The sequence below is a fragment of the Balaenoptera acutorostrata genome, chromosome 18 (genome assembly GCF_949987535.1).
Source record: "Balaenoptera acutorostrata chromosome 18, mBalAcu1.1, whole genome shotgun sequence".
In the NCBI taxonomy this organism is placed as follows: domain Eukaryota; kingdom Metazoa; phylum Chordata; class Mammalia; order Artiodactyla; family Balaenopteridae; genus Balaenoptera; species Balaenoptera acutorostrata.
Window position 1 is genome coordinate 80,970,527 of NC_080081.1, and position 19,603 is coordinate 80,990,129.

The 19,603-nt window shown below is 40.7% G+C and overlaps 1 protein-coding gene across 2 annotated transcripts in view; it reads left to right on the plus strand.

The window, feature by feature from the left end:
- Positions 1 to 84: 84 nt before the first annotated feature.
- The window catches only part of CENPJ (centromere protein J), a 63,714-nt gene continuing 44,195 nt past the window's right edge, over positions 85 to 19,603 (plus strand). The window contains exons 1-4 of one of the 2 annotated variants that reach the window (XM_007164249.2): positions 85 to 176; positions 7,929 to 8,438; positions 9,149 to 9,272; positions 15,199 to 15,498. In XM_007164249.2, the coding sequence (XP_007164311.1) occupies positions 7,995 to 8,438; positions 9,149 to 9,272; positions 15,199 to 15,498 (868 nt within the window). In that variant the 5' untranslated portion in view covers positions 85 to 176; positions 7,929 to 7,994. Of the gene's footprint in view, positions 177 to 250; positions 587 to 7,928; positions 8,439 to 9,148; positions 9,273 to 15,198; positions 15,499 to 19,603 lie in introns of those variants that run through there. The other variant, XM_057532752.1, reaches the window with a different exon arrangement.

Sequence of the window (19,603 nt, forward strand, 5' to 3'; positions counted from 1 at the left end):
GCCGGGAGTGGTAGTTTGCGTGAGTCCAGCTACGCGCTCTCGCAAGCGCAGAGGGGCAGGTGGGAACTACATTTCCCAGGAGCCCTCGGGCCCGGGCGGAGCCGGGCTGGCCGCGGAGGCTGTGGCGGGTGGTTTGTAAGGGTAGCGGCGGCGACGACGACGGCTCGGGCCCTGGCGTGAGTGGACTGAGAGGCTGGGGCCGCGGAGCGGGACTTCGTGGCGGGGTTGGGGTGGGGGTGGGGAGGACCGGAGGAGCTGGTGTGTTCGTCGCCCTGCATCCACGAGGGACGGTGGGGCGCGCGGGGAGCGGCGCCGGGCGGCGGGGGGACCTCTGGGTCAGTGTCGGGCCTGCGAGCGCTGTTCCGCGGCGGCTTCTCGCGGGCTCCCGCCGCTTGTGGTCTCGTCTGCGGTCTGAGCTGCTGCGCGGAGGCGCGGGGCCGCAGCTGCGCGAGGAGCGCGTCGGTGCGTCACCTTCCTGCTGGTCAGCGCCGGTCTGCCTGCCGGCAGGTGCGGTCTTGCAAAGCTTCGGGTTTGAAAGCTTTGCTGTGGGTTGGTGGCTTTCAAGGACGTGTACTTTGGGAGACCGGTAAGTCACCTTCCTAAGCGACCAGTTACTGCTCAAGGCCTGAGGGAGGCTTTGAATAGTTTGCGTCTACGCTTTCCGCCTCTCGAGGTAGAGAATTTATCCCCCCCCCGCCCCGCTGCTTTAAAGAATGTTTACGTGGCAGTCTTTGGAGGTTTCAAGGCTGTTCGTTCATTTCAAACAGATTTTGATATCAGGAAGATCTGAGTCCACCTGCTAATAATCCTAGGCATTTTGCTGTATATGTTCCCTTTACCAAGGCCTTAGCATCAATACTAAGTAACAGGTTAAGGTGGAATTGTATTTCTGTGCGTCATGCTGACAGTAAATATACCTCTAGGATCATAGTGATGACGCTGTAACGAAGCAGGGGAGGTTTCTTTTTCACGTGGGCGAGAGATGTGTTACCGAAAGTGAGTTCCGGATGCTCCTACTCAGAAGCCAGTGAAGAGGCAAGGCTGGTGGAAAGGAAAGTTTGCTTTCTTTTGGGTGCCGGGAGCGGGGAGGGCGACTCCTGTCCAAAGGCCGACTCCCCTCCCCCGCCCTCCCCGGCGACAGTCGACAGTCGTGGGTCAAGAGCTGTTATAGGCGGCGGGAGGGGCCCACGTGGAAGCAGCGCAGGCAGCTCGGACAGGCATCTTGAAGCTGGTCATGCGGTGCTCTGGCTAGCGTCATCTTGACTGTTTTAAGTAGTTAATCTTCGGTTCCAAAGTCGGTTTGTTCCCATTTTCTTGAGGCCAGTTCTTAGAATTGCGGCAGCTTTTGTCATGGCTACAGTTAATGTAGTTCACTTCTCCCACCTGATGGGGGTTTCAGTATCTACAAGACAGCCCACCGGAGAGGGCTCAGGATATTAGCGACAGCCCTTGAGAAGGAGCTAAAGTGCCTTGCCTTTGCTTAATGACTAAACTATTATTGTTTTGTCCTGTTTGACTGCTTTTCTTTGCTTCTGCATTTTCTCACTTCTCTGGTTAAACTTATTCTTTGGCTAAAGTTTTTCCACAGACAAAAAGGCAGGCTGAGGACATGGGGGGCAGGGACCATAGGGTCCTGCTCTGTTTTTAGATGCAGACGTCTGAGTGCTGCATCACAACGGTGCTTGCGCTTGCCAGTCTAGTAGGGAACTTTGCTAGTTTTTTTTGGTTTTGTTTTGTTTTAATTGGAGTACAGTTAATTTACAATGTTGTGTTTCAAGTGTACAGCAAAGTGATTCAATTATACGTACATACATATTCTTTTTCAGGTTTTTTTCCTTTATAGGTTATTACAAGATATTGAGTAGAGTTCCCTGTGCTGTACAGCAGATCCTTGTTGTTTACCTGTTTTATGTTTAGTAGTGTGTATCTGTTAATCCTAAACTTCTGATTTATGCCTCCCACCCCCACCCCCTGCCAATCTACTTTGGTAACCATAAGTGTTTTCTGTGTCTGTGAGTCTGTTTCTGTTTTGTAAATGAGTTCATTTGTATCTTTTTTTTTTTTTTTTTAGATTCCACATGTAAGTTATATCATATGATATTTGTCTTTCTCTGTCTGACTTCACTTAATATGGTCATCTCTAGGTCCATCCATGTTGCTGCAAATGGTAATTTTCCATTTTGTTTTATGGCTACTACTCCATTGTATATATGTACCACATCTTCTTTATTCATCTGTCAGTGGACATTTAGGTTGCGTCCACGTCTTGGCTACTGTAAATAGTGCTGCTATGAACATTGGGGTGCATGTATCTTCTAGAATTAGGGTTTTCTGTGAATATATGCCCAGAAGTGGGATGGCTGGATCATATGGTAGCTCTACTGTTAGTTTTTTAAGGAGCTTCTTTACTGTTCTCCATAGTGGCTGCACTAACTTACATTCCCACCAACAGTGTAGGAGGGTTCCCTTTTCACACCTTCTTCAACATTCATTATTTGTAGACTTTTTAATGATGCTATTCTGACTGGTGTGAGGTGATACCTCATTGTGGTTTTGATTTGCATTTCCCTGATGATTACTGATGTTAAGCATCTTTTCATGTGCCTGTTGGCCATCTGTATGTCTTCTTTGGAGAAACGTCTATTTAGGTCTTCTGCCCACGTGTTGATTGGGTTGTTTGTTTTCTTGATGTTGAGCTGTATGATCTGATTTTATATTTTGGAAATTAATATCTTGTCGGTCACTTCGTTTGTAAATATTTTCTCCCATTCTGCAGGTTATCTTTTTGTTTTGCTTATGGTTTCCTTTGCTGTGCAAAAGCTTTTAAGTTTTATTAGGTCCCATTTTGTTTTTTTGTTTTGATTTTATTTTCATTACTCAGGAGACAGATTGAAAAAATATTGCTACAATTTATGTCAAAGAGTGTTCTGCCTGTGTTTTACTCTAGGAGTTTTGTAGTATCCGGTCTTATATTTAGGTCTTTAATCCATTTAGAATTTATTTTTGTATATGGTCTTACAGAATGTTCTAATCTCATTCTTTTACATGTAGCCGTCCAGTTTTCCCAGCGCCACTTATTGAAGAGACTGTCTTTTCTCCATTGTGTATTCTTGCCTCCTTTGTCATAGATTAATTGACCATAAGTGTGTGGGTTTATTTCTGGGCTGTCTATCCTGTTCCATTCATCTGTATGTCTGTTTTTGTGCCAGTGCCATACTGTCTTGATTACTGTAACTTTGTAATATAGTCTGAAATCAGGGCGTGTGATTTCTCCAGCTCTGTTGTTCTTTCTCAGTATTCTTTTGGCTATTCGGGTTTTTTTGTGCTTCCATACAAATTAAAATTTTTTTGTTCTACTTCTGTGAAAAATGCCATTGATAATTTGACAGGGATTGCACTGAATCTGTAGATTGCCTTGGGTAGTATGGTCATTTTAGCAATATTGATTCTTTCAATCCAAGAACACAGTATATCTTTGCATCTTTTTGTGTTGTCTTCATTTTCTTTCATCAGTGTATTATAGTCTTTGGAGTACAGGTCTTGTGCCCCTTAGGTAGGTTTATTCATAGGTATTTCATTTTTTTATGTGATGGCAAGTGGGGTTGTTTCCTTAATTTCTCCCTCTGACATTTCATTGTAAGTGTATAGAAATGCAGCAGATTTCTGTGTATTAATTTTGTATTCAGCAAATTTACTGAATCCATTGATGAGCTCTAGTAGTTTTCTGGTAGCATCTTTAGGATTTTCTGCGTATAGCATCATGTCATTTGCAAACAGTGACAGTTTTACTTCTTTTCCTATTTGGATTCCTTTTCTTTTTCTTCTCTGATTGCTGTGGTTATGACTTCAAAACCATGTTGAATAAAAGTGGTCAGAAAGGGCATCCTTTTCTTGTTCCTGATCTTAGAAAAAATGCTTTTCACCATTGAGTATGATGTTAGCTATGGGTTTGTTATATATGGCCTTCGTTATGTTGAGGGATGTTCCCTCTGTGCCCATTTCCTAAGAGTTTTTATCATAAATGAATGTTGAATTTTATCAAAAGTTTTTTCTGCATCTACTGAGATGATCATAATGTTTTTATTCTTCAATTTGTTAATGTGGTGTATCACATTAATTGATTTGCAGATATTGAAAAATCCTTGCATCTCTGGGATAAATCCCACCTGATCATGGTGTATGATCCTTTTAATGTATTGTTGGAGTTTGTTTGCTAGAACTTTGTTGAGGATTTTTGCATCTATGTTCATCAGTGATACTGATCTGTGATTTTCTTTTTTTTGTGATGTCTTTGTCTGGTTTTGGTATCAGGGTGATGGTGGCACATTTAAATAGAATGAGTTCAGACGTGTTCCTCCCTCTGCAATTTTTTGGAATAGTTTGAGAACAGTAGGTGTTAACTCTTCTCTCAGTGTTTGGTAGAATTAACCCGTAAAGCCATCTGGTTCTGGACTCTTGCTTGTTGGGAGTTTTTTAGTTACTCATTCAGTTTCAGTACTGGTAATTGGTCTGTTCATATTTTCTACTTCTTCCCAGCTTAGTCTTGGGAGATTATTGTACCTTTCTAAGAATCTGTCCGTTTCTTCTAGGTTGTCCATTTTATTGGCATATAGTTGCTCATAATAGTCTCATATGATCTTTTGTATTTCTGTGGTGTTGGTTGTAACTTCTCTTTCATTTTTTCTTTCTTTTTAAGGAACGTAATGCATTCTTTTTAAATTTTTAAAAATAAATTTATTTATTTATTTATTTTTGTCTGCATTGCGTCTCCACTGCCGTGCGTGGGCTTTCTCTAGTTGCAGTGAGCGGGGGCTACTCTTAATTGTGGTGCACGGGTTTCTCATTGCGGTGGCTTCTCTTGTTGCAGAGCACGGGCTCTAGATGCGCAGGCTTCGGTAGTTGTGACACATGGGCTCAGTAGTTGTGGCTCGCAGGCTCAGTAGTTGTGGTGCACAGGCCCAGTCGCTCCGTGGCATGTGGAATCCTCCCGGACCAGGGCTTGAACCCGTGTCCCCTGCACTGGCAGGCAGACTCTTACCCACTGCGCCACCAGGGAAGTCCCTCGTTTCTGATTTTATCGATTTGGGCCCTGTCCCTCTTTTTCTTGATGAGTCTGGCCAGTGGTTTATCAATTTTGTTTATCCTTTCAGGGAACCAGCTTTTAGTTTCATTGATCTTTTCTGTTGTTTTAAAAAACCTTCTCTCTTTTTTTTTTTTTCTTAAAGCTTATTACTTTTTTAAAAAAAAATTAATTAATTAATTTTTGGCTGTGCTGGGTCTTCGTCTCTGTGCAAGGGCTTTCTCCAGTTGCGGCGAGCGGGGGCCACTCTTCATCACGGTGCGTGGGCCTCTCACTGTGGTGGCCTCTTCCGTTGTGGAGCACAGGCTCTAGAGCGCAGGCTCAGTAGTTGTGGCTCACGGGCCTAGCCACTCTGTGGCATGTGGGATCTTCCCAGACCGGGGCACGAACCCGTGTCCCCTGCATTGGCAGGCGGATTCCCAGCCACTGTGCCACCAGGGAAGCCCCTCCTTCTCTGTTTTTTGATGTTACAGAATGACCTTGTAGCTTGTCTTTGTTCTAAATTTGGATTTCATGGGTTTCCTGACGAGGTCATTTAAATTCAATCAAGGTTACTTGGTTGATTCTGATGAAGAGTTGTTGCCTTTTTACATAGGTTTCCAACTCAAAAGTAGTTAGAATTAGTTTGCTTACCACAGTTTAAAAAAATTATTCAGGAGTAAGAGATATCCAGTAAAGTGCCTTAATCTTTTTTTTTTTTTGGCCACACCATGTGGCTTGCCAGATCTTAGTTCCCCAACCAGGGATCTAACCCTGGGCCCTTGGCAGTGAGAGTGCGGAGTCCTAACCACTGGACTGCCAGGGAATTCTCAGAGTGCCTTAATCTTAAGTGTACAGCCCAAACATAAATACCAGTGTAGTCACCACCCAGATAAAGAACATCCCTATCATCCCTGAAGGCAGAAACCCCTTACCAGGCAATACCAGCTTCCTAGACAACCATGATTCTGACTTCTGGAGCTGTGAACTTATTTTGCCTATTCTCGAACTTCATACTAAATGGAATCACACAGTATTCGTGTCAGACTTTGATTCAAATTTTCTCATCCATGTCGTTGCCTATAGCAGTAGGTTTTTTTTTTTTTTAAATGCCGTAATAGCTGTGGTTCTCAAAGTGTGATATCAGTGAGAAAACAAATCACACTGCCATTTTTGTTTTGTTATGTTTTGTTTTGTTTTATTCCCAGTTTTCTCCATTTCAGTTAATGGCATCTCTGTTCTTCCAGTTATTTAGCCAGAGAATTTTCAGGAATGAAGGAGAGGATCCCAGTAAACTCTGTAGGTTGTGGTAGACAATAAAGGAGTAGTAGGTTGTATAGTCTGATCATACGAGGTTCAAAATTGGGGACTTTGATGGTAGAGGAAGGGAGAATAGTCCAGGTCTAAAAAAGAGCAATAAAGCAGATACATATTCCAAGGGTATGGGCTCCACAGGAGGAAGTGTTCTCAGGAAGGTGAGAGAAGAGGTTAAGAATAATAGATTTTGCTTGTGACGCACAGTGAGTGTTTGGCATTGGGATGCTTGGGACACGGAGACAGGGTAAGCACATGCGTGGAGATGAGCGTGGCAGGGATGAAGGGCGCTGACATAAATAGATTCCCAAACGTAAAGACATGAACCCTGGAGGAGTCAAGGTGGATAGTGGTGATGGGCTGTAAGAACTGGTGGTTTTCGGGAGGAATGGGGCATTGGTGGGGGCTTCCTGCAGGTGGGAGTTATGAAGTCTGGATGACTGGTTCTTATTCTGCCCCTCATAGCTGCACCACATGCACCTCTTCCACCGGGTCCTTAGCTTTTCCTCTAAGTGAGGCCTTTCTGTCCACCCCATCTAAACTTGCAGTCTCCTACCCCCACGTGGCTTTTGTGTGTATATTCCCCACTAGACTCTGAGTTATTAACTGCTGTCTACCCAGTGCCTACAACAGTACTGGGCACAGAGTAAGAACGCAATAAATGTTAGTTGCTTATCTGTTGCACAGTCACAGAGTTACACTAGGAATTTGGTTGTTTTAGGGTATGATTCATACAGCATAGCTGTCCCATGCTATGAACCAATGAAATTTTTATTGTTGAGCATTGAATGAACACAAACAATACTTTATAAAACTGAATTATTTTCAACAATATAACCTTAGTTCTGATTTAATTTTAACTTACTTTTAGCAAACATTTATCAAGTTTCTTCTATCTCCCAGGGATGGGTGGTGCTAGACAGTGGTGAATATAGATACCTTCAAGGGACTCACAGCTTGGTAGATTATGAACACAGAAGCGAAATAGCACTAATAATGAGATGACTGCCAAAGCAGTGATGTCAGAGACCTCTAGGAATGCAGATGAGAGACTGTCTGGTGGGCAAGGGATTATAAGGGAGAAGAGGAGTAACGGACAGTAGCAGACAGTGCCAGGTGAAGCCATGGGGTGGTGGTGACTTCTGTTCTGGGACTAGGGAGAACACGGGTTCCCCGGTTGGGCAAAGAAGCAGTACTGGACTAGGGTCAGACGCATGCAAGTGGTTAAAGTGGATATTGATAGTGGCCTGTTTTTCCTTTGGTAATCAAATAACTTAGAAGATGCTCTAGCTCCCTTAGTTTTTGGTCAGCTGATTGAGCACTTGTGTAAATTCATCAGTAACTGATTAAATCAGAAGGGAACTTTGAGTTTTGATCCCCTCAATTTGGATATTTTAAAGACGTTTTAAAAATATGTAACTTATTGCCTGATTGCTTTGCTAGTTAAAGTCTTTCATGTAAGAAATATTCAATAGGTTTTTGTGTATTCAGTAGGTTGAGGTTTGGGTTGAATAGCTTTAACTAATAATTTTTGTTGGCTGTCTTGTTTCTACAGGTGTTGGAAATTAACATCTCTTCTAGCTTTTACATTATTTAAATACAGTAGTGTCATTGGACTAAAATGTTCCTGATGTCAACCTCTTCAGAGTTAAACAGTGGGCAGAACTTCTTAACCCAGTGGATGACCAGTCCTTCTAGGGCTGGGGTCATATTAAATCGTGGATTTCCTATTTTGGAAGCAGAGGAAGAGAAGCGAGCAAATGTGAACATTTCTACCAACTCTCCTATTAAACCCACAGATTTTTCAAATAGCTTCAGCTTTATAAGTGAAGAAGATTCACTTCATGAAGAACAGAAGTTGGAGCCCAACAGCCCTTATAAGTTACAAACAGATAAATCTGAAACACAGAGAGTCTTTCCTTCAACTAAAGAGGGAACACAAATAGTGGCATGTGAGCATGCTCCTGGACACTGGGAAGATAACAAAAATGACTTTATTTCAGATCCTGGGAGTGAATTCAAAGAAGTGGCTTATAAAGACCCACTTTTTAAGAAGCTTGAACAGGTAAAATGGGATTTGACTTAATATGTATCTGTGTTATCGCACAGTTATTGCAGGTACGATGGAAGGTCACCTGTTCAGGTCTTTTTGTTTCTTCCTCTTTACTGTGAAAGCCTCATGATACCATATTTTGCCTTTTGTTTGATATGAAACATTAAAGCATGTTTAATATGTAAGATATAAATATAGCACTTACGATAACATCTTTAGGTTTCTCCCTCATTTTGTAAAAACTAAATTGGAAATGGTTGACCAAATATTAGGGAGGAAAAGTTGATCATAAATGTACTGATACCTATCCTGTTTTAAGAGTCAAAGGATTCATGTGACTTTTTCAGTTTCTTAGTTGAGAGTTTAGAGATTTGGTGGCAGATTTAGTTACTTAGAGATCCCTCTTTTTTTTATTTTAATTTTTAAACTTTTAAAATTTTTATTTATTTATTTGGCTGTGCCAGGTCTTAGTTGTGGCATGCAGGGTCTTTAGTTGCAGCATGCGGGATCTAGTTCCCTGACCAGGGATTGAACCCGGGCCCCCTGCATTGGGAGCGTGGAGTCTTAACCACTGGACCACCAGGGAAGTCCCTAGAGAGCCCTAGGCTCTTTATTAGAAACTATGAGAAGGGAGATGGGAGGGATCAAGATAAATGTAAGGGGCAAAGGCCCATAAAGAAATAATAAGCTAGTTTAATCAAGTTAATTTTATGTTTAAAAAGCTGAAAGAAGTACAACAGAAGAAGCAGGAACAACTGAAGAGGCAACAGTTAGAGCAACTGCAAAGGCTCATGGAGGAACAGGAGAAGCTGCTCGCCATGGTGTCTGGGCAGCATACACTCCCAGGTATTATGTGCTTACACGAGACCTTTGGTTAGCACAGCGATGGACAGTTACCTACACTTCCTATCTTTCATTGTTTGACAGGCTATTTCTACCATTTCTCTATCATACGTTGCAAACTCCAATTTCTTAAGAAGCCAAGCAGACAGCTGTGGAATGGTGGTGGTGTAACATAATTGGGATGAGGGCTCTGTGCCATTCTGGAGCACGTGTGCGCTGCTCAAAGGCATTCATATTTATTTATAAAATAAAATTTTAAAAAGACCCAGCAGAATAAAAGATCCAGAGCTGAATTTGGCCTAGGGCTACTGGTTTACAAGCCCTGCCTGATGAATGAAAAACTGCTCAGGGTCGTATAGGTGAGTATGTGTAGAAGCCGTTCTGCTCAGCTGAAGAGCCATACCAGAAATGCTTTCTGTGGTCGTAGAGGACGGTTTTCTTCTTGTATGCTAGATCAGTTAATAGAAAGCATGATGTGCTTATCAGTGGCGGGAAAGCGGTGGAAATGTGATCTGGAGCAGTAGTTTTGAAAGTTTTTTGACCATGCCGCATAGTAACAAAAACATTTTAAATGATGACTCATAATTTGCAAGAAATTTCATGAATCAGTTCTTATTGGTGTGCCTGGCAGGTAACAAGGATATTTTCTATTTTGTTTATTCTTTTCTATGTCATTAAAAGAAAATGCCATTCATGATCTGTTGCGTCTGCTGATAAAATGGATTATGTCCCGCAGTTTGAAAAACAGCGATCTGGAGCAGTGTGTTTGCTTCTTGGTGCTGCCTTTTAAGAGACACGCTTTACTGATTCAGTAAAGTGCTTGTTCTCTTCAGAGGTTGCGCTGGACACTGAGAATACAAAGAAGAAAAGATATTGGCAAATGGATGTGCAGAGTGTGGCTGGATGGTACTCGGGGAGTGGTGGTAGTGCTGGAGATGAGAACTGTAGCAAATGAAGAATGGTTTAGGGAATTTGGATGTTCATCTTAGAGAATATAGAGAACGTGGTGTGTATCTTGAAATAATTGAGTGCCTTTATGGAATACATAAAAATAATAATCAAAATCACTTAACAATAGCCTGTGATAGTTTTTAAGGTAGAAATAGCACTATGGTAGAGCAATAGGGAAGTAGATTTCAAACTTATTAATATAAGAACTACCTCCATGGAGTTATGGAACAGTTGCTTTCGGGCCATTTTCACATTTTTTGGTTTCAGAACCCTGTAACACTCTTAAATTATTGAGGACCCCAAAGAGCTTGTGTTATATGGGCTACAGCTATTGATATTCACTGATAGAAATTTAAAAACTAATTCATTTAAAATAATAACCATTTATATGCTATAAATAACTTTTTTTTTTTTTTTTTTGGCTGCGTTGGGTCTTCGTTGCTGCATGCGGGCTTTCCCTAGTTGTGGCGAGCAGGGGCTACTCTTTGTTGTGGTGCGCAGGCTTCTCATTGCGGTGGCTTCTCTTGTTGCAGAGCATGGGCTCTAGGCTGAGTGGGCTTCACTAGTTGTGGTGCACAGACTTAGTTGCTCCACGGCACGTGGGATCTTCCTGGACCAGGGCTCGAACCTGTGTCCCCTGCATTGGCAGGCGGATTCTTAACCACTGCACCACCAGAGAAGTCCTAATAACATTTTTTAATGAAAAAAATTTTTCTAAAAAATTAGTGAGAAGAATTGCATTGTTTAATGTTTTTGAAAATCTCTTTAACTTCTGGCTTAAAGAACTCAGCTGATTCTCGTATCTACTTTTGCCTCCCGTCTCTTCAGTTATGTTGTTTTGGTTGATGTATGTGAAAAAAAACCAGCCTCACATGGACATGTAATTGGAAAAAGGAGAGAGGAGTATTTTAATAGGCTTTTCAAATAATTTTGGTTATTTCTTTGATACTGCACCAAACTCAACAAGTGGTCGTTTCTTAGCGGTTATTCACAATATGGAATCTGAAATCATATTAATGAATTTTCATGCTCTGTTACACTAAAATATATTAGAATATCTTGGCATTTTTTTCTTTAAAAATAAAGATTATTAAAAATAATTATTGCATTAATTAAAATAGATCTCAGTTTCTTTTTTTCTTTCTTTCTTTGGCTGCGTCGGGTCTTAGTTGCAGCACACGGGATCTTTGTTGAGGCATGCGAGATCTTTTTTTCTTCGTTGTGGTGCATGGGCTCTTCGTTGCAGCACTCGGGCTTCTCTCTAGTTGTGGTGTGCAGGTTTTTTTCTCTCTCTAGTTGTGGCGTGTGGGCTCCTGGGCGTGAGGGCTCTCATTGGGGTGTGCGAGCTCAGTAGTTGTGGTATGTGGGCTTAGTTGCCCTGTGGCATGCAGGATGTTAGTTTCCCGACTAGGGATCAAACCCGCGTCCCCTGTATTGGTAGGTGGATTCTTTACCACTGGACCACCAGGGAAGTCCTTAGATCTCAGTTTCTAAAGTATCATAAAATTTTAGGAAGTTTCTGAAAGTCAGAATCATTCAAGGTCAGAATGATTTATTCTTGAAAGTAATTTTGAGTATGCCTGTAGACGTTTGTATAAGCATAAAAAAGGATGTGAAATCGTACATGAATATTAATAATAGTTACTCCAAGGGATTAATTTTATAAGAAGATGTGGACTTATGCAGATTATTAACTTTATACTTCAAATTATTTGAGTTGCCAAAATAAGCAAGAATTACTTCCACAATTTAAAACATCAAATTAAGTGAAATGAATAAATAAATAACAGTAATTACAAACCATACCACTCAGTGGGATGTTATATTATACCTTTATGCATTCTGTGAGTGATTGGAATAAACTGAGTGTACATTTCCTTCAAACTCTGGGATCGTACAGTTCTAAGTAGAATGACAATAATCTCTCTTTTATTTGCTGTACCCAACCTGTATTTAATTTCCACACCTGGAGTGAGGTTTGTTGAGCTCCAGAGTCTGGGTTTCTACTGACATCTTACTCTCTCAGGTGCACATGGCATAAGAGAAAGGTCACATTAAAAGATAAAGTCATAGGCAGATCATCTAATTTGTCAGATAACCCCAAGAGCAGGGATTCCAGAAGGAAGTCACAGAAACTCAGGAGTTAATCATCAAACTCTACTTGGCAAGCACTGTGCATTTATCCTTCCTTAAGACGAAAATAAACAAGTAAAACTTTTTTTTTTAACATCTTTATTGGAGTATAATTGCTTTACAATGGTGTGTCAGTTTCTGCTTTATAACAAAGTGAATCAGCTGTACATATACATATATCCCCACATCTCCTCCCTCTTGCGTCTCCCTCCCACCCTTCCTATCCCACCCCTCTAGGTGGTCACAAAGCACCAAGCTGATCTCCCTGTGCTATGCGGCTGCTTCCCACTAGCTATCTATTTTACATTTGTAGTGTATATATGTCCATGCCACTCTCTCACTTCGTCCCAGCTTCTCTTTCCCACTCCCCGTGTCCTCAAGCCCATTCTCTATACAAGTAAAACTTTTAAGTGATGTTTTCTGGGAACAAATTTAAGTTAACTGCAAGTGGTCAATAATTTTTTTTTAATATAAAAAATACCTGAACTTAACACATACATTTTGAAAATTTACTGTGCCTTTCAAAATGTTTTATATAAACCTGGTAGTAAATTATTATGATTATTTATGCTTTCATTAATTATCTTGGCATTTTGAATGGATTTTTCATCACCTTTGGTTTGCTAAAATCATACATTGGTTATTTGGAAAATAATAGTTCCCTGAGTTATGTAGGTTTTTAAAATATTGACATATTTCATTATAAAAATTTATATCCTTTAATACTACCACAGATCTCATCATAACAGTATTATAAAGTTGTCAAGCTCATGGTGATGGACATGTTTTCCAACATTCTCATTTTTACTTGGAAGTTCAAATTTTATCATTGGCAACAAGTATTGTCAGCTTCCTTGAAGTAACTGGCTCACTTGTTTCATCTTTGAGAAAATGCCTGCCAAGTACTGAGGTTTAAATCATCATGATTTGTCATCATTCTTTCAAGTAAAAATGATGTTCCCTGAAAGAAGTGTCTAGTTGAGCTTAGCAGATTTTTTTTTTGTCTGCGCCACGCGGCATGTGGGATGTTAGTTCCCTGACCAGGGCACCCTACCCCCCTGCATTGGAAGCTCGGAGTCTTAACTACTGGACTGCCAGGGAAGTTCCTCTAGTTGAGCTTATAGCTCAAAAATTTCACAGCCCGTGTCTTGGTTTACGGCAGAAGTGATTTATGCGTACTTCTCATTTTGTCCTGTAGAATGTTCATGTACTCAAGGCTTAAAATTTAATTTAAAAATTTAATAATTTTTGCTGCTTTATCTAGGACATTCTTAAGTAAAACTTTTTTTTAAGGTTTTTAAAAAAAAATTATTTATTTTTGGCTGTGTTGGGTCTTTGTTGCTGTGCGTGGGCTTTCTCTAGTTGCGGTGAGTGGGGGCTACTCTTATTTGCGGTGCACGGGCTTCTCATTGCGGTGGCTTCTCTTGTTGCAGAGCATGGGCTCCAGGCGTGCGGGCTTCGGTAGTTGTGGCTCACGGGCTCTGGAGTGCAGGCTCAGCAGTTGTGGCGCACGGGCTTAGTTGCTCCGCGGCACGTGGGATCTTCTCGGACCAGGGCTTGAACCCGTGTCCCCTGCATTGGCAGGCAGATTCGTAACCACTGCGCCACCAGGGAAGCCCAAAACTGTTGTTTTTTGGTTTTAAACTGAGAGTACATGGTGGTGACGAACACAGTGACTGCTAGCGCAGTGGGTGCTGCTATACTGCTTTTGAATGAAGTCTCCAGGAAGTTTCTATTTTGCCTTTGCAGCATCAGTACATATGTCAACACAGTGAAAAAGGCAAGTACTGTCTTAATATTTCTGAAAATAGTTTAGAGCTTGGTGGATGCCCTGAAAGAGTCCTGGAGACCTCCAGGGGTTTATAGATCATGCTATGAGAACTGCTGCTTTGGGTTGTTGCTCTTCTGTCAAAGATGTCGTCAGGCTGAAGTGGGTTGACCATTCGTTAAAAATATTCAGTGGGAGAGTATTGTTATTAAGGAAGGGAGGTTGAATCTGATACTCAATGAGGACCTACCTGATTTCCAGTTTTATTTGTGGGCTGGGGATGAGGCAGATGGTATAGGACATAGGTGGCATGCCTCTTCTATGAAACACTTGCCATTGTTTCTTTTAATTCTGTTTGATTGAAACAATCGGGGGGAACAGAGGAAAGCAGCAGGGTTTCGAGGGACAGGCACAGCAGGCAGGACGGCTAGTATTGCCGTCTGTCCGCTGAGAGTTACACCCTGGAGGTGCACAGAAAGGGAGTCCTCTCTCTTTTCCCTGTTGATTGGGTGATTTCAGAAGTAGAGACTTCAGAAACAAAACAGGTAAAAAGTAATACAGGGAATTTAGGAACTTCAGAAAAGTACAAAACAGAAAAGTCGCCGATAATTCCACCACCTGAGGTTACCAACATGTTAATGGTAATAAAAAGGGAAAATGCGTTTATGTGTTGTGACACAGAGCAGTTACTGATCATCAAGGAGCAGTTCGGATTATTTGTAGCTATCTGCATTGGTGCTCTCCATTTCACTGTGTTCGTCACAGGGCTGTAGAGTTGACATCTCCCATCGGTGCTCCTGGAGGGAGCGTGATTGGTGCCTTCCAGAGTTAGGCGGTGCTGCAGCTCTGCCACGTACAGACTGTCTGCACATGAATCGTGGTATAAATATACTCAAAAATCAAAGGTCACTTTGGAGTCTTACAATTTCATGATTTTGTTAAACATAGTTTCCTACTAACCAGGAAAAGATACTTTTATCACTTTGGAGAAGACTTTGTATTCAATAGTAGAGGTAACAGGTAGTACAGAAAATGTTATAGAAAGTCATCTGTTTTGTTGATTTTCTTAATCATAAGGTTTAACTCTAGTGCCTGATGACCAGAGCCAGAAGTACAGATCTCCAGGAAATTCAGCCACTGTAGAGAAACCCACGCCCTTCTTACCATCATATATCTACCAGAATCAAACCCAAGAAAAAAAACACACTTCCAACATTTTATCCGATGAACAAAACAACTTCCGTAGAACTACGCATCAAGATGTTGTCTTAACTTCAAAAAGTGGTGCTTCTCCCAATTTGTTTTATGAGGCTCAATATCAAGAAGCACTTGTGAAAAAAAATGATTTGAAGGAAGAGAACCATAACCATCCTAAAGGTGAGTTACTTATTTTTCTCTCTTCTGTAGTTAACTGAGTGTCACCTGGTTGTTGTAAGACAAGACAAGTCCTTTCTGCATTTTTTCCTTGTCCCCTGCATCTTTAATTGTGGGATCCTACCTGCTACACAGCCGCTGAGCCTGGATGGGACACAGAACCAGACATAGAATTTGTGACTTTGCAGGAACAAATTGCAGGACAACTCACGCCAAATTCAAACCTCACGTGGCAGCGTGGGTCTTCAAAAAGGGAGGCAGCGAGTTCTGCATGCACCATTTTTCTTGAGAGCTTAGAAAAGTTTAAAATTGAGTTAAAATGTGTGTGCTGGTGGTGGGGCACAGGATAGAAGATGTGAAGTGTGAGCTGTAGGTTGGTGATGGGAGTTATTACTCACAAGAGGAATCCCCCCTAACCCAGACACTTGTCGCTGTCGCTCTGTGTTCCCAGCTCCCGGCACGTTCCTGCCAGAGAACTGGCACTCAGTGTCTGATGGTCCAAACTCATGGAGCTCTCGAGGCATTTCTAGTATATTTTCTTCTGGTCCTTTTTAAAAAATTTTTTTAAGTCCTGTTGCTGTGCTCACTCCCTGGCCTTTTTTTCCCCCTCCACATTTTGTAATCATAAAATACTGTAAAATAAATTGTGTTCTTTTCCCACTCAACATGGAAAATGCTTATGGTACGTTCTGTAGCCTTCATAACTGTAATTTTAATGGTTGTCATCTTTATGCAGATCATCAAATAATATATCAATATTTAATGTCCTTTGTGGTAGGACTGAGTCATTTCCATTATTTTTAATTTAGTTTTCAATTTTAATGGTGTTTTTATGTATATGTTCCTTAGAGTAAGTTATAGAAAACACAAATGATATGGCAAAAGATGTCTATACTTACTGTTTAGGATTGGGCAGTTTTGGGATAAAAACTTATTCCTAATTTCGAGTAATTCCTTGGTGTAAAGAGGTCAAATGTCTTTTCCTTATTTTTTAAACAGTACTCTCCCTTAACCTTTTCAATTTTTTTTTTTTTTTTGGCCGCACTGTGCAGCATGCGGAACTTCCCCTACCAGGGATCAAACCCGCGCCCCTTGCAGTGGAAGTGCAAAGTCTTAACTACTGGACCACCAGGGAAGTCCCCTTAACCTTTTATTTTGGAAAATTTCAAACATCCAGAAAAGTTGAAAGACCACTGCCGTGATTACCAGTATACCCACCACCTAGATGCAACAGTTGATATTTTTCCATATTTACTTTGTCTATCTATATGTGTGTGTATATATCTGTATCTATACTTAAATTTATATCTTTATTTACATCTGTATATGGTTTGCTGAGTCATTTCATCGCAAATAATATGCAGACATTATATCATTTCAAATATCAAGTAAAAATTAGGACATTCTTCTGTATAACCACAATACTATTATTATACCTAGGGACCTTATCTATGCAAATACAATTTAGAATTCTCCCTATGATCCCAAAATTACCTTTTAAAGGTGTTTTTTTAAAAACAGGATCCAGTCAAGGTTTATGTATTACATTCAGTTGTTACAACTCTTCAATCTTTTTGTTTTGTTTTGTTTTGTTTTTCCGGCTGCACAACGAGCCGTGCGGGATCTCAGTTTCCCGACCAGAGATAGAACCTGTGCCCCCTGCATTGGGAGCGTGGAGTCTTAACCACTGGACCACCAGGGAAGTCCTCTTTAGTCTTTTTTAACTTAGGAAAGCCCACACCTTTTTCTCGATAACATTAACCTTTTGAAGACTGTTGTGTTTTTTTCTTTTTTTTTTTTTAACATCTTTATTGAAGTATAATTGCTTTACAGTGTTGGGTTAGTTTCTGCTGTATAACAAAGTGAATCAGCTATACATATACATATATCCCCATATCCCCTCCCTCTTGAGCCTCCCTCCCACCCTCCCTATCCCACCCCTCTAGGTGGTCACAAAGCACTGAGCTGAGCTCCCTGTGCTATGCAGCTGCTTCCCACTAGCTATCTATTTTACATTTGGTAGTGTACATATGTCCATGCCAGTCTCTCACTTCGTCCCAGCTTACCCTTCCCCCTCCCTGTGTCCTCAAGTCCATTCTCTACATCTGCATCTTTATTCCTGTCCTGGCCCTAGATTCTTCAGAACCATTTTTTTTTTTTTTTTTTAGATTCCATATATATGTGTTAGCATATGGTATTTGTTTTTCTCTTTCTGACTTATTTCACTCTGTATGGCAGTCTCTAGGTCCATCCACCTCACTGCAAATAACTCAATTTTGTTTCTTTTTTATGGCTGAGTAATATTCCATTGTATATGTGTGCCACATGTTCTTTATCCATTCATCTGTCGATGGACACTTAGGTTGCTTTCATGTCCTGGCTATTGTAAATAGAGCTGCAATAAACATTGTGGTACATGACTCTTTGAATTGTGGTTTTCTCAGGGTATATGCCCAGTAGTGGGATTGCTGGGTCATATGCCAGTTCTATTTTTAGTTTTTTAAGGAACCTCCATACTGTTCTCCATAGTAACTGTATCAATTTACATTCCCACCAACAGTGCAAGAGGGTTCCCTTTTCTCCACACCCTCTCCAGCATTTCTTGTTTGTAGATTTTTTGATGATGGCCATTCTGACTGGTGTGAGGTCATTGTACTATACCTCATTGTAGTTTTGATTTGCATTTCTCTAATGATTAATGATGTTGAGCATTCTTTCATGTGTTTGTTGGCAATCAGTATATCTTCTTTGGAGAGATGTCTATTTAGGTCTTCTGCCCATTTTTGGATTGGGTTGTTTGTTTTTTTTGATATTGAGCTGCATGAGCTGCTTGTAAATTTTGGAGATTGAATCCTTTGTCAGTTGCTTCGTTTGCAAATATTTTCTCCCATTCTGAGGGTTGTGTTTTCGTCTTGTCTATGGTTTTCTTTGCTGTGCAAAAGCTTTTAAGTTTAATTTAGTCCCATTTGTTTATTTTTGTTTTTATTTCCATTTCTCTAGGAGGTGAGTCAGAAAGGATCTTGCTGTGATTTATGTCATAGAGTGTTCTGCCTATGTTTTCCTCTAAGAGTTTTATAGTGTCTGGCCTTACATTTAGGTCTTTGATGCATTTTGAGTTTATTTTTATGTATGGTGTTAGGGAGTGTTCTAATTTCATTCCTTTACATGTAGCTGTCCAGTTTTCCCAGCACCACTTATTGAGGTGGCTGTCTTTTCTCCATTGTATATCCTTGCCTCCTTTATGAAAGATAAAGTGACCATAGGTGCGTGGATTTATCTCTGGGCTTTCTATCCTGTTCCATTGATCTATGTTTCTGTTTTTGTGCCAGTACCATACTGTCTTGATTACTGTAGCTTTGTAGTACAGTCTGAAGTCTGGGAGCCTGATTCCTCCAGCTCCGTTTTTCTTTCTCAAGGTTGCTTTGGCTATTCGGGGTCTTTTGTGTTTCCATACCAATTGTGAAAGTTTTTGTTCTAGTTCTGTGAAAAATGTCATTGGTAGTTTGATGGGGATTGCCTTGAATCTGTAGACTGCTTTTGGTAGTATAGTCATTTTCACAATGTTGATTCTTCCAATCCAAGAACATGGTATATCTCTCCATCTGTTTGTATAATCTTTAATTTCTTTCATCAGTGTCTTATAGTTTTCTGCATACAGAAATTTTGTCTCCTTAGGTAGGTTTATTCCTAGGTATTTTATTCTTTTTGTGGCACTGGTAAATGGGAGTGTTTCCTTAATTTCTCTTTCAGATTTTTCATCATTAGTGTATAGGAATGGAAGAGATTTCTGTGCATTAATTTTGTATCCTTCCACTTTATCAAATTCATTGATTAGCTCTAGTAGTTTTCTGGTAGCATCTTTAGGATTCTCTATGTATAGTATCATGTCATCTGCAAACAGTGACAGTAAATAAAACTGTGACAGTTTTATTTCTTTTTTATCCTATTTGGATTCCTTTCATTTCTTTTTCTTCTCTGATTGCTGTGGCTAAAACTTCCAAAACTATGCTGAATAATAGTGGTGAGAGTGGGCAACCTTGTCTTGTTCCTGATCTTAGTGGAAATGGTTTCAGTTTTTCACCATTGAGAATGATGCTGGCTGTGGGTT